Here is a 13,101-nt window from a genome sequence, read left to right on the forward strand (position 1 = left end):
TACCCGCAGGAAACAAGTAGTCACACTTCAGAGTGGGAAGTATGAATACAGCCCAAAGTAACATTGGGCATCAGAGCTTTTTTCCCTCGTAGCCATACTGGGGTCTAGATTTCGTGGTTTTGATGTGTTGCTCGGGGGTATGGAACTCAAGAGTGCAGAAGCTCGGCAAGGCACACCCTTGCTGGTTCTCAAAGGTCAAGACAGCTTGTGTGCTAGACCCTTTTGGGGGATGAATTCGATGTCATGTTAGTCTACAGGCAATACAAATGCATTTGCGCAGCAGGGATGGTGGGAAAACATTGAGCTAATCTTTGTTGGGAAAGGCGTCGTTAGGCATAGTAGGTGGCAGTCCAAGCGATATCAAGAAGTACCTGGGCAGGTGATGCAGGTACATCGACAAGCCGTCTCAACAAGTAGAGCGGAACTTTTGACCGCCTCGAATTCCACATATTCCAAGGAAGTAGAGTCAGTCATCCGCGTTGACCGAGGCCCAGCAAGGACGTTACTAATGGAGAGCCAGTTGTGACCCAAGAGGCAGAGACTCCGAACTTGTTCATCCAAGGAAATCCATTCGCAGCTCCACAGCGCGGTAGACTGTTCCATTCATGTTGCTTTGCTGCCCCTTGTTGGGCGCCTCTACGCGGCTAAGCGATGTAAGTCGTCCAGTACCTCACCTCCCATTGGCCTTGACGTATAACCGGGGACTTGATATACCAAGACGCCAACACGAAAAGGGACATTCAACTTGGGTCGTGACAAGCTAGCGCGTCGTGATTTCCTACCTTTTGTGGTAGTTCTCCTGGCATCAATAATCAAGGTCGATCTGCACACCTCATCTCCATCGCCCGTGATTGACTGATGCTGCCGTCTTCTCATTTCGGAGGCGTCGGAGGCGCTTAGAAAATGCAAAGCCCGTCACACTGGCCTGGGCGGTTAATATGCAGCCTGACCTGCAGCCCTAGTTCGAGCAATGGCGGAGAGCTTGTTTGGTTGGAACGACTTAATAACTCATAAGGCAGTAGCCGCGACTTTGTCCAATCAGACGACTTTGCCCACCTCCTCCACAGCCTGCCAACCAAGCAACATTGGATGACAAGGATGCAGCGCGGCTCCAAACGGTCGGGCGAGTCTTTGGAGGGGGACCCGCCCAATAGAACCCTGCGACCAATCTTTTGGCCCAGTCTTGCTGCTGCCCTCATCCGTCATCAAAATTCCTGATGGCAACTTCCAATAGGAAATCTCGAACGGGAAGACTGGCCGTTCGGCAACTATGCAATCATATGCTGCGCGCAAAAAGACCGTCATATCAGTAGTGGATTAGACTGGGCCAATGTTATCCCTTTTCGACCATAGACTGTATAGGGAGGTAGTCAGTCTTTTTTGGTCCTTGTGCGACCATCCCATTGGTCGTTATCTGGGACCACTCTCATTGCTGAAAACGTACCTATGTACGTGCCAGCGTGCAACCTCGTCTTACAAAGGACGAGTCGGAGTTATACTTCCTATGTGGAGAAAAGCCAAGAGAGCCAGAAACAACAACAAAGTTGATTTGACCGAGAAAAAGATCAAACGGCAAGTGTACCCGTTACAACTAACAGATCGCTTATGTCGCTTATGTCGCTTGGGCCGCTTGCGTCGCCTGGCCAAGCGCAGATGCTTCATTCTTCCAACAGTTATTGGCGTACTCTCCAAGAGCTTTCGGTCTCTGGTCATCTCAAGTGACACTATCCTCACATAGCAGCGTTACATGGGGCCTTGGTGCTGCCACAAAGATGCATCGAGCAAACGTAAGATGAGCACGGAGCACGGAGAAAGGGAGCGTGCCTCATCTTGGTATACGCCGGAACCCAAAACATGCTTGTCTTCCCGACACGGCACGCGTGTCCAACATGAGCGCACCATGAACTGCAGATACTGGTCCATCCCATCCCCCGCATTGCTTGTGATGTGCGTTGCCTGCACGTCGACTCAGAGCTGGACGCGAATATAGTCCTTAGCCGGCTGGCTAGGTGCACACCCCATATTATCTCGTGCTTGACAGTGATTTGCGAGGTCGGACAGAACGTGAATAATTGCAGCTGACGAGGACAAGAATGTGACCAAGGTAGTATTGACCCACCCTGCATTGGAAAAAGAACGCATGCTTGCGTGCATAGTCACCATCGATAATGGTCTTGCTCGGTGGCCGTAAGAGCAAACAAAGATCAAAGTCATAATATGAAGGCTGGTCAAGCCGGTTGGCTGTATGCATGGCATTGGTCATGTTTGTCGGTTTTTTTGTTTGCTTGGTGCTGTTTCGTGAGCCGTTCGTGAGCGGGCACATACATACCCTACCCCCAAGTAACACCGCTATGTAGGCGAAACTGCCATTGGGGCACACAAGACTTTCACGGCAGTTGCCAACGTGCCACCAGCCAGAAGGGATGGATTGCATATGATGTGCCGGGACGGATCGATAAGAATATGCTAGAGTGTGTTTGTTTCAAGACCGGGCTGTTTGTTGCGCGTGAGCTTTGTGAAGGTGTACTGTATGCGTGCCTGACTGAGTGTGTGGGTGGGTGCATCGGTACGGTCCTTTCCCCAGCAATCATTGTACTTCCTACCAAGGGACCACTGGTTGAGGGGTTGCCAGCTACCTTTCAGGTACCTTACCCAGACGGGATTTTGAAGCCACCCTTCCAGAGAGGTACCTACCTACTTTGTTGGTTGATCACCAGAGAGAGCACAATGCCTCTTTTTTTTTTTTTTTTTTTGGCAGACGTAATTGTCTTTCCAAATGGAGATGGCCGCTGGAAGGGAGGTACAAAGACGCCATGAGCTGACGAGTGATAGGGCAAAACACAAAGCACCTGCCGACCCTTCCAACCCTTCTTTGGTACCTGTGTCGTCCTTGCAGTATCCAGCTTCGAGTCCTACCTCAAGCCCAAGTCGCAGGTTGATTGAAGCAGAGTTGCAATCATCGTGGAAACGTTCCTGGGCCTGCATCCGAACGCGCGTCGGACTGCATATTGTTCCAGGCAACTTTTCATGGGTACCTATGCAAGAAGGTTACCCCCTTTTTTCTGCCTCTCGGGGTTTCCGCAAGGAAGACGTAGAAAAAAAAAAGAGAGAGAAGAGAAAGGGAAGGAGTGGGGAAAGTGCAGGTGTGAGTCGATAGCTCTAGAGACTAGAGTCACGACACACTGATGCAAAGGTTGGTCGTTGGCAGCAATAAAAATGCAAAACCAAGATTTCCCGAACCCAGTGCACAGTAATTAATACCTTGCCTTATAGAACGAAATGTACTTGTTCTGGTTCAACCGTTGCCGTACAACTAGCAAATGGTGGCTTTTGATTCGTTGCTCGCGGTGCCTTAGCTGCCTGGGTACCTACCTAGGTAGGGTTGTACTGTACGTACTGTACTACCAGCCCAGTAGGAAACTGCGAGGGAAGCCAGAGGGAGAGAAAGGAAGAATGCCTGGTCTCGATTTCTGGCCCCCCTGCCCACAGCCCCCCCCCCCCCCCCCCCCGATGCGAAAGGAAAAAAGCGGGACCAGGAAAGCCCACACAAACGGCGGCGTCTCCATCTCTCTCGATTGAGCCTGCCAAGATGGTTATGGAGCTCTGCTCACATGATGTGGGAGATATGCATGTGGGATCCGCACGATCAAACAGGGCCTTTGGGCAGAAAGGAGCTGAGAGGTAATTTCCACAAGGGCATTACGTAGGTAAAGCGCCTTGTTAAGCGCGTTCCCGTGAACAAAGGGAAGCGAGGAGTCAGAAATAAAAAAACCAGAAAAATGCAATATAGGCCAAGGGAGATCGTCAAACAAATTCGGTGAGATATTGTAAGGGTGTGCAACACAACAGACAGACAGACCGAGCAAGGTGTGGTTTTCTCCAAAAACCCAAAAGTGAAGGAGGGAAAATCAAAATGGAAAAAATGGAAAAAATGGAAAAAGAATCACCAGGTACCTTCCTTATCCGCAAGGTACTCTCTACTCTACGGATACGGTACAATGGGTGACAATGAGGTCACCGACCCCGGCTGGATCTGAACAGGGGGTTGCCATGTGTCCTTACAGTGCTAAGCTAACAGTGTACGGGAACTAAAGAAGAAACACAAGTATTACCGTCAGCACCTACATTCTCTACCTCCATCATACTGTAGCTACCTGCCTACCTAGTAAGCAAGCAAAAAAAAAAATAATAATAATAATAATAATAATAAAAAAATGTCCCACACAAAACGTTCCACCCCGAAGCACACTGCACAAGCCCGTCTTAATCGAACAAGATCCGTCCTTTGAGCGCATCCCATCCCATCTAGTCTGGATTAGTCTTGGTAGCTATCCTGCAGGGCTTTTCAAGACGGCTAATTGTTCGCTATCAGCTCCGTGCACTCCTCGGGAAGGACCCGCGCAACCTGGGTAGGTAGGTACCTGGACAACCTAGCCTGGGTAGAGACTAGACGACAGCGGGCGGGCATGCGGGCAGGTTCCCGTTGTTCCTGTGCCATCCGAACTAACTTACCTTTTCCTTCCCCCCCTTGCATCTTTCTTGGTTTTCCAACGAAGTACATGGGCATCAATCAACGTACGAATTAGTAGCGTGTCAAAGTAGCCTAGCTTGCCTAGGTACACTCCCCACCCTATCTCTCTGAAAGTCTCGATCAGACACATCCTTCGCAGCAGATCTCTGGACAAATGCCGCAGTGCATTGTTTTTTTTTTTTTTTTTTCTTTTCTCCAAAATTTTGCACAAGTGTGTACAGTGAATTGTGTAACTCTGAAATAACATTCGCTGTCGACTTGCTGTCTAGTAATATTTACAAAGAAAGAAATTGCTGCAGGAAAAAAGGCCTATGCTAGTATAGACAACGAAAAACAAAAATTCCCGAGTAGCTTGCGCTCAAGTACAGACAGAAAAAAAAAAGAGAAAGCACCAAAATGAGAAAGTATTCAGAGCAGATATATAACTTCTAGAAATCATGAAAAGGGAGTGTGATGGCTGAACATAAAAACGTTCATAGTCGGAGCTGGGGGAATATCAGAAAGTACCAGGAGAGCGAAGAACGGCCTGGTGACGTAGTGGATGGGATGTCTTGCGACGCCTTGCGGAAAAAAAATAGTCTAAATTGCGCACATTGGAGGCCGTTGGTTGAGTGGATGTTGAGAGAGTCGATAAGTCCAATGAACATGATTGCTCGCGTGTTTCTTTTTTGGTGTAGTTGGCAGTGTCGTGAGAGGAATCATGTTGAGGCCGTGTTCTGTAAGAATTCAGTGAGCCCAAGCCAGAATGACATGCCACTATTTGATATAAAGGCTGATAACTCACATTGGCAAGGCTAGATAGACTTAGCGCCTGCTCCTTCTACTTGATCTGCTTGAATATGATGCAGGGCAGTCGGGCTGCATGCAGTACCCATCGCGCTCCTCGCAGCCCATTTCGGTAGGGCTATGAGTGCTCGCGGTACAGTCACGACTACTACTGGCGTCGACATAGTGACCGCAGCGTGTGTAGTAGAGGGTCCAGACGACGCAGCGGCACTGTGACCTGCTGTAGTGCGAAGGCATGACGCAGTATGGGTGGTGTGACGTGCCCGGTGATGAGTCTATGGCTGTCGGCAAGGACTGCTGAGTAGATTCGCAGAAGAAGCTTTGTTGTTGCTCTTGTAAAAGGACCTTGCTCTCTTGTATAAAGCGGCTATGGTTGATCAGTGAGCTGATGGTGTCGTGCACAGAACTTTTGCCGGTGCTTGGGAGGGAACGGCAGCAGTAGATATAGTCCGCGTTGTACATATGTTCTGGAGGTGCACTTCGGCCCTTGGAGGGTGGTCTTTGTCGTATGAAGAGTTTTGGCTGTGGCCGTCTTCTGGCCTCTATGAGAAGCCCGGTGCGGCGGCGCAAGGCTAATGACTGCTCCCCGGTATGTAGTTGGTTCTTTGATGGCCGGTTTTGCGGCTTGATTTGGGCAGTGTTAATTCCAGACGGGCAGGCATATTAGGACGGGTGTATTGAAAGGGAGTCATTTGTGTTATCATGGGGTGTATGAAGAGCAGGGCCGGTCTCTTTGGCAGCCCTATAACATGCTGTTGGAGCAACGCCGAGATTTGTATGTGTTGCTGAATCTGGGAGGGGCATTTGGACCACAAAAATTCAGGCAGGCAGAGAGACAGACAGAAAGAATCAGACAGTGATTGACTGACTGAGTGGCCAGCCAGGTGAACGAATGGGCTCGTAGCACAACGTTCAACGTTGGACCGTAGGTGCGGGTGTGTAGACCGGCCCATGGGAGTGCAGTGGGTCAAAAGAAAGTCATTGGGGGCCTTTCCCATGCAGGCCTCTCTGCGTCCACACCCGGGCCACCTTTTGTGGCCGCGCAAGGGCAAAGTATGCCTCGGGAACTGATCTGTCTGTATACAAGAGCAATGTCGAGCGATCCGGCGATTACCGGCCGTGGGGGGAAATAACAAGGAGAGTAAAGAGGTGCAGATGTAATTTAACCATTTGTACCTGGCTTTACGGCACAACAACCAAGCATTTGGGATCGCAAGATGTCAGAACCAACTTGATCTGACATGTCAGGCACAGGCTAGTAGTGGGCAGCGAACATAAGTATTAAAATTAAACGAAAAAGAGGTAAAAGGAACAAAACATGAAAACAAGGGACTTGTAGCCAAGACGACGTCAACTCGAGGCTAATTGGGTGGATTGCGAAAGGAAAAAAACTGGGGTGTGGTTAGACGGTTAGAAGTCTTTGGTTGCAACATGCAGCACGGGAGTCGATTCCTGTCAGACTAGACTATGGTATACCACTTTGGTTTAAACTGTGGGAATGAAGCACTATGAAAAAAAGAAAGAGAAAGCGGAGAAGGGGAAAAAATTAAGAGTGGGAAGGACAAAAAAGGCAAAAAAAAAAAAAAAAAAAAAAACGCGCGAGCCCTGGCTGTCTGTTAGCTCGGCAAGTTCTCGGTGCCCGTACCGGTACTTGGGTGCCTGAGTAGGTACCTACTGATCTTGATTCCTCAGTACACGCACGCGAACATTGACTGGACCAACCAGCATGAGAACAAGAGCACACAGGTTGTCTGTATATGTGTGCTGTGAATTATGCCGTTTCTTAGGTTGGTTGGTGTCGCGAACAGCCTTTTGAGGTGTGGTGATGATTATCGACACCCAACTTCACCGAGGGACAACAACGGCTGTCGAGTACCGACACTGACAGCTAAGATAATGCGCATTTGGCTGCGGCTCTGTAGTGACATCTCTTATGTCGCGATTACGCACAGTCTTTTTTTTTTTTTTTTTTTTTTGCCCTTTCAAAATTTGCCCCCTCGTCTCATCGGGAAGAACCATGACGAAAGGGGAGCTCCGACATGGTTTTCTCCACGTTGCCGTTCATTTCAACCGTATCTCAACGTGTGTAGGTAGTATATATAGGTTCCGGCCGTGATCCGATTAGTGGTACATCACCAGAAAATCCTTGTAGATTTGGCGAGACCTCCACATCGTTGAGGGATCAGGGTTGAAAGTTGCCTATCACATCAGGACAAGCTAGACCTGATCAGTGTCGAGCAAGCCTTTTCCCCGCAGGCTGGACGAAAGAAAAAAAAATACATTGCCAAGGATATTGCACCCTGGGAAGCCGAAATTAGTTGCGAGATGCTATAGTGTTCGGTCCGAGTCGAGAACAAAGACCTGATCCCGAACTTGAGCCTCTAATGGCAAACTCGACAAAAGCCTGTGGACACCGAGAGTGCCACCTCGGTGTGAATCCGTGAGACTAGGTGAACGGTTTGTTTTGAGAGGCATTGAGGCTCAAGACAACAGTCCAAAAAGGTTTCGCCTGTGGTGGGCCAGGTTTGACCCTTGCAACATGCCCCGGTCGCACTCGTCGCTTGGTCTTGAGGTGATTGAGATAAAATCTGCAGTGCTAATATCATAAAATCAAAGGCTCCATCTATAGTATATCTCCACGAGTATGATACTTTGGGAGAAGAGGAGAGCTCAAATAACGAGGCGGTTTGTTTACCTGCCAACAAGCAACGTCAAAATCCACGGCCGAGCTTTGTGATGTCGGACAAACAAAAAGTTTGAAGGGCAAGCCACTTAAAGCTACCGATAAATAAAGGCACAGTTTGGCTTAAGCTTGTGATATGCATCGTTCCTGTGTCTCCGGCGCGCAAGGACGTGGGCCAAGTTCGATCCAGTCGGGCTAAGTAGGTAGGCGTTGTGCTAGGTATAGTGACACCGGCTTCTCGGGGAGTACAAAGCCACTGTGTGGCACCGTGACGGACTTTACCTTTACGCTCGGCCCGTCTAGAGAAGCAGGAACACAAGATCCCACATGATTTTTTTTTTCGCATTGCCCAGCGCATCGAAGAGAAAAGACAAATTTGTAAACTACCTGGAGCCATATCTGAAAGCAGTTAGTGGGGAATCAATGCCTAATCTTCCTGGGGCCAGACAGGGGTCAAGTGGGATTGTATGTTGAGCCGATCTTGTGTGCTCGCTTACCTGGTTGTGGATGGTTATCCAGACAAGCCAGAGCAGGTGCCGCTCGCAAGTTGACTCCAGATTTAGTTGGGAAATGGAATCCCCAATCCAGTGCCCTACCTCACCTGCCTACCTATGAAATAACCTACCTAGGTACCTACCTAGGTAGGTAGGTATGTACCTAGTACAAGAGGCAGGTAAGGTAGGGCAGTGGAGGCTCCTAACAGGCTCGTTGCAACGGAGGATTCCATGTGCGTTACTACAAGAGCAGATTGCAACAGTATTCCTATTCGGTACACTCCACCATCCACTCCAGCTCATCGTGAGAGTTTTATTGAACGTCTTTCCTTTTCTTTTCCTAGGCACCTATCAAGGCGGGGACCAACCCGAAATATGGGTCTTGCCTACTTGGTCCATAGCTCTAGTGGATACTCTGTGGAGAACCTTGGAATGTCTGTTTTAGAAAGTGCCTTCCCCCACAACTGTTTATGTGAGCGCACAAAGTGTACAGACATGCTGTAGATAATAATACAAAGTATGTCAGCCCGTTACTATACTACGCACAAGAAGCCCGAAAGTAAAATTGCGTTTTTTTTTTTTTTCTCAGCTGCAAAGCTTCATAACACCGCTCTGAGAAGTTATTCTGCATTTCATACCATGAGCCAAGAAAGGTACCTGCCTTAGATAGTTACCTAGGTAGGTTGGTACTTACTGGAGGTATTTTGCTCGTGAACAGGTAGATGGCTGTGGGTGTGGGTGGGTACCTTCCCTAGCTGCCAAAGTACAACCTTGCTGCATTAGCTGCCGCATTTTACACTACTACAGCCTCAATCATGAACAAGCACCGCCAACGACCAGCCTTGCTTGCCCCGGTGCCGCACATCGCCTCGTCAATTCCAGCCACTTATGATCCAACTCCAAGCGCCGAAGCGCCATCACGAACCGAAACCCTCACCAACAAAAACCACCTAGCCAGTTCGAGTGGCCCGCACCACACAACGACAAGCGCAACCATCGGCTAAAGAAATCCTCCCGTCTCCCGATTGAAGATGTATTACTGCGACGAGCAAACTGGAAGTGGTGTTCGCTAAATGGCTCACTTTCCACCATCACTCGGTTAATGATGCAATGTGCCTGCTGGGTCTGCTGCTCGCTTGCAGATTGCACCGTTCAGTTGACCTACATTCATTCACCTTACATGCCACCCATGGGAGGGATGGATGTCATGTCAGTCCATTCATACATGGAAAGATAGGGTCAGGCCAGGCAAGCAAACCATCTGCATGCAACATTGTTGTTTCCGAGCCATGTCTTCAATCTGGTCACAGTTTTCTTTTGGTCTTGGCTCTTTGTTGCTTCCGTCGTTAACTTGGGTTTCCCCTCGCCGCATCATTGCATCTGCAAAGTGGCGGCGGTTTTGTCAGGCTGCATGGCGGCATCTGGATCTGAATCCCTTTTTGGCCCCCTTATTTTAGGTGTTTGTCTTCCTGCGGCACTCTGCCATTGCCATCATATCGCTTATCCAGCCAACAAACCACAGGCTTGAAACCAAGCACTAAGCGACATATTCAATGACCACTGGCAGATTCTGCCTTCGTATCGACTGGTCTCCCTTTCAGGTCTTTCCCGAAAGTTCGACGCAACGCAGCCTTCCTCATGCGACCGGATTGTAGGCCCAACCAGAGATCGGTCGGGGTGTTGCTCAAGAACACCTCAGTGCCAAGACGTGACGTGAATCTATCAACACCCCCACATCTCCTCAGCCACACATCACAGCATGAGGTCTCAAAAGACGGCCGCATCTGTCTTGGCTACTACTTCCTAACAACTACACTATACTGACTTCTAACATAAATGTGACATTCACCGTAAGTTTGCCTGGTGGTATCCGGCCAAGAATGAACTCCACTCAAAATATACCAGTCCCAATGTGTGACTATATCCATCTCCTTGCTTAAAGGCCTAGCATGCACCACAAAACCTGCCGCAGTTGACAAAGATATAACAGTCTTCCACTTAACTCCACTCGCGCAAGGCAGCTATCCGCAGTAAACTAGGAAACCAGCGCGCAGGCTATCTGCGCAACCAACATACGTTGACTCGTCATGACATGGCGAAGTGAGGTGAATACTCAGTCTTGCTGAGCCTTGTCATCTGGTGAGTTGCGGCGTAGTCGGAATATCAACCTGTGGATATAAGAACACTAACACCCTTGATCCTAGATATGCGGCTTACTATCACGGCGCACCTCGCTGCTATTAGGGACGTCCCGTGCCGGCCCGCCTCTATGGTTGCGAATATAGGGAGTTGACTCATATATCTAGTCGCAGCATCACTCGGCAGCAGACATCATGTGCTTGATGGCCTAGCTGCTGCCTGCAATATTGGACCATGCGGCCATGGGAACCGCATTTACTGTCAGTTAGATGAACCTCTAGCCAGACTTAACCTTGGTCACTCAAGCTGTGGGATCTTGATCAATGGGGTTGCAGTGGGTATATTCGATTGGGATGTTGAGCCGTGTCTCGCTCCACATACACACTTACGCTCTTACTCGTGGCCTCCAACTGCGTCCGGAAATTGGCTTAGATTGGGAAACAAGACACGCCGCCTGGATCCCAGTCTACAGGAAGCTCAACGATACGGAGGACCCAGACAACCTTGCAAAGGAACCGAACCAGCCCTGACTTTGCTGGTGCTTGCATCTTGGAGTTGGAAAATGTTTATTTACAAGCCCAAGGCATATCTGCGAGCTAAGTAAACAGAGACCACGACGAGCTGGTATTATACACGGCGAAGCTTGTGGGCTATCCAGGTCATAAAAATCACCCCCATAGGTTCCTTGCTGACCCCATACCTTCCACGCTAGCTCTATGTCACACCTGAACTCGTAGCGATGGATCGCTGCCCTTACTTTTACTTTGTCAACAGTGGTAACTCGGGAGCCTGCATACAACCCACGGCTGAGGCCCTGGATGAAGACTAGAGAGAGAGAGAGAGAGAGAGAGTCACTTACTCAGACGTAAGCAAGACTCTGCGAAAGCCAAATAGATTATACAAGAGTTTGATTGGCTTCAATACGGGTTTGTCTTTATGTGTTTCGGGGTCATCAGCTGGCACAGATGACCGATCTCAAACAACAAAACAGCCACGAGCCAGAACTTCAAGGGAGACGTCGCTACTGCGACCGACGTAAACGTGAGTCTCGTCCTCTGAACATGCAAGTTAGACTGTACACCAAGCTGCCAGTGGGCTTTTTTTCTGTGATGTGCTAAATAACAGTCTAAAAAGTCTCTCGGTCTTATAAAGCCCTGATCGAGAGTTTATTATATCGAGTATGCGGTTCAGGGTCTAGACTCGGCGGACAACGCAGACGCCAATGCATGGCTGTTACGCCGCAGGCCCATGTTCGCCATCTCGGCCAAGCTAGGCGCATTAAAATGTCCTCTAGGACCCTACATACCTGGCGTTGAGAAAAGTAGCGGATTTACTCAACCGGCGTCCCGGTGGTACGAGGTCGCCAGTTAGATAAGATGCAAAATGTAAGGGCCCTAATTTCTAATCGTAGATACGGTAGATCCGAGCGGCGATGAGATGAAGAAAGGCGGCTCGGCTCGTTCGGACATGATGCCCTAGCCTACCAGGCAAGACATCAGCTGACCGGGTGTCTTGGTTGGATGATTTGAAAGATCCAACGACAAGATGCTTTTCTTTTTGTAGTAATCAAGTTATTGACATAGCTCCATTTGGAGGGGAGGTAGAGTAACAAATCCGGCGGACTTGATCGGATGATTGGTGATTGAACTAGTCGTCACACAGCCGATGTATCCGTAGGTAAACAGCGATGTCAAGAATAGTGGCTTACGGCCGGGCGTTGCCGCTCCGGGCCATCGGACTTGGCAAGTATGAGGTTGACTTTTATTTTATTTTTCTTTTCTCTTCCACGCAGTCGTATGGCTTATCTTGGCAGAATTACGTATTTTCAGACAAGGCAACAACCTAGGAATCTTACGTAGCGGTAGGTACCTCTTAGTGTTGCCTTATCTGCGAGCTTACAAGTCTGGAATGCGAGTTAATTACGTTGGGCAACCCGTTGGACGTATTTGATCACTTACTAATACAACGTCGTCTTGACTGGGTAAAACTATGGCAGGTACGTACCTAGGTACCTAGGTAGGTTACTAATGTGGGGAAAAGAGACAGGGCAGGTCGGGGATGGTAGGCTATGCGAGACAGGTTCCTCAGTAGTGCGACGTGCCTGCCTGTCATTATGCCGAGATGCGAAACCACGTGACGGCCGGTAATCTCTTAATCTGATCGAGCTTGTTGCATTTCCGCCGACTGCCAAGACCTAAGCATGGTGTTCAAGGCGTCAAAGGCTGCGTTAGCTGGCGAGTAGTTCAATCAATGCCAAGAGGCTTTTTTTACTACAACTGACACAACGAGGCTAAGAGAGACAACCGTGCATTTTTTTATACCAGCACCCAACATACCAAATCTGCATTATTTGTTCAGTCGAGATCCAAGAAGTAATCGTCTTCGCTACCCCTCAGGATACCCCCTTCCCCACACAACAAAGAGGACCTCGGCAAGTTGGGCATGTTTTCAACTCGGAATGGGGTAGA

The 13,101-nt window shown here is 49.2% G+C and overlaps 3 protein-coding genes across 3 annotated transcripts; 1 reads left to right on the forward strand and 2 right to left on the reverse strand.

The window, feature by feature from the left end:
• Positions 1 to 3,614: 3,614 nt before the first annotated feature.
• Positions 3,615 to 4,037, forward strand: MGG_15549 (uncharacterized protein; the record flags this gene model as incomplete). Its single annotated transcript, XM_003713595.1, has 3 exons — positions 3,615 to 3,703; positions 3,791 to 3,817; positions 3,971 to 4,037. 3 exons carry the CDS (start codon positions 3,615 to 3,617, stop codon positions 4,035 to 4,037), a joined length of 183 nt encoding a protein of 60 aa, XP_003713643.1.
• A 719-nt stretch (positions 4,038 to 4,756) lies between these two features.
• On the reverse strand, positions 4,757 to 6,234 carry MGG_14743 (uncharacterized protein). The gene is made up of 2 exons (XM_003713596.1): positions 5,316 to 6,234; positions 4,757 to 5,247 (listed from the first exon to the last, which is right to left on the reverse strand). The coding sequence occupies exon 1, from the start codon at positions 5,777 to 5,779 to the stop codon at positions 5,336 to 5,338; it is 444 nt and encodes a 147-aa protein (XP_003713644.1). The 5' UTR covers positions 5,780 to 6,234; the 3' UTR covers positions 4,757 to 5,247; positions 5,316 to 5,335.
• A 5,434-nt stretch (positions 6,235 to 11,668) lies between these two features.
• Positions 11,669 to 12,980, reverse strand: MGG_15550 (uncharacterized protein; the record flags this gene model as incomplete). The annotated part of the gene is made up of 6 exons (XM_003713597.1): positions 11,669 to 11,688; positions 11,940 to 12,181; positions 12,342 to 12,371; positions 12,489 to 12,536; positions 12,592 to 12,637; positions 12,970 to 12,980. 5 exons carry the CDS (start codon positions 12,978 to 12,980, stop codon positions 12,035 to 12,037), a joined length of 282 nt encoding a protein of 93 aa, XP_003713645.1. The 3' UTR covers positions 11,669 to 11,688; positions 11,940 to 12,034.
• Positions 12,981 to 13,101: the final 121 nt, after the last annotated feature.

The sequence above is a fragment of the Pyricularia oryzae genome, chromosome 2 (genome assembly GCF_000002495.2).
Source record: "Pyricularia oryzae 70-15 chromosome 2, whole genome shotgun sequence".
In the NCBI taxonomy this organism is placed as follows: domain Eukaryota; kingdom Fungi; phylum Ascomycota; class Sordariomycetes; order Magnaporthales; family Pyriculariaceae; genus Pyricularia; species Pyricularia oryzae.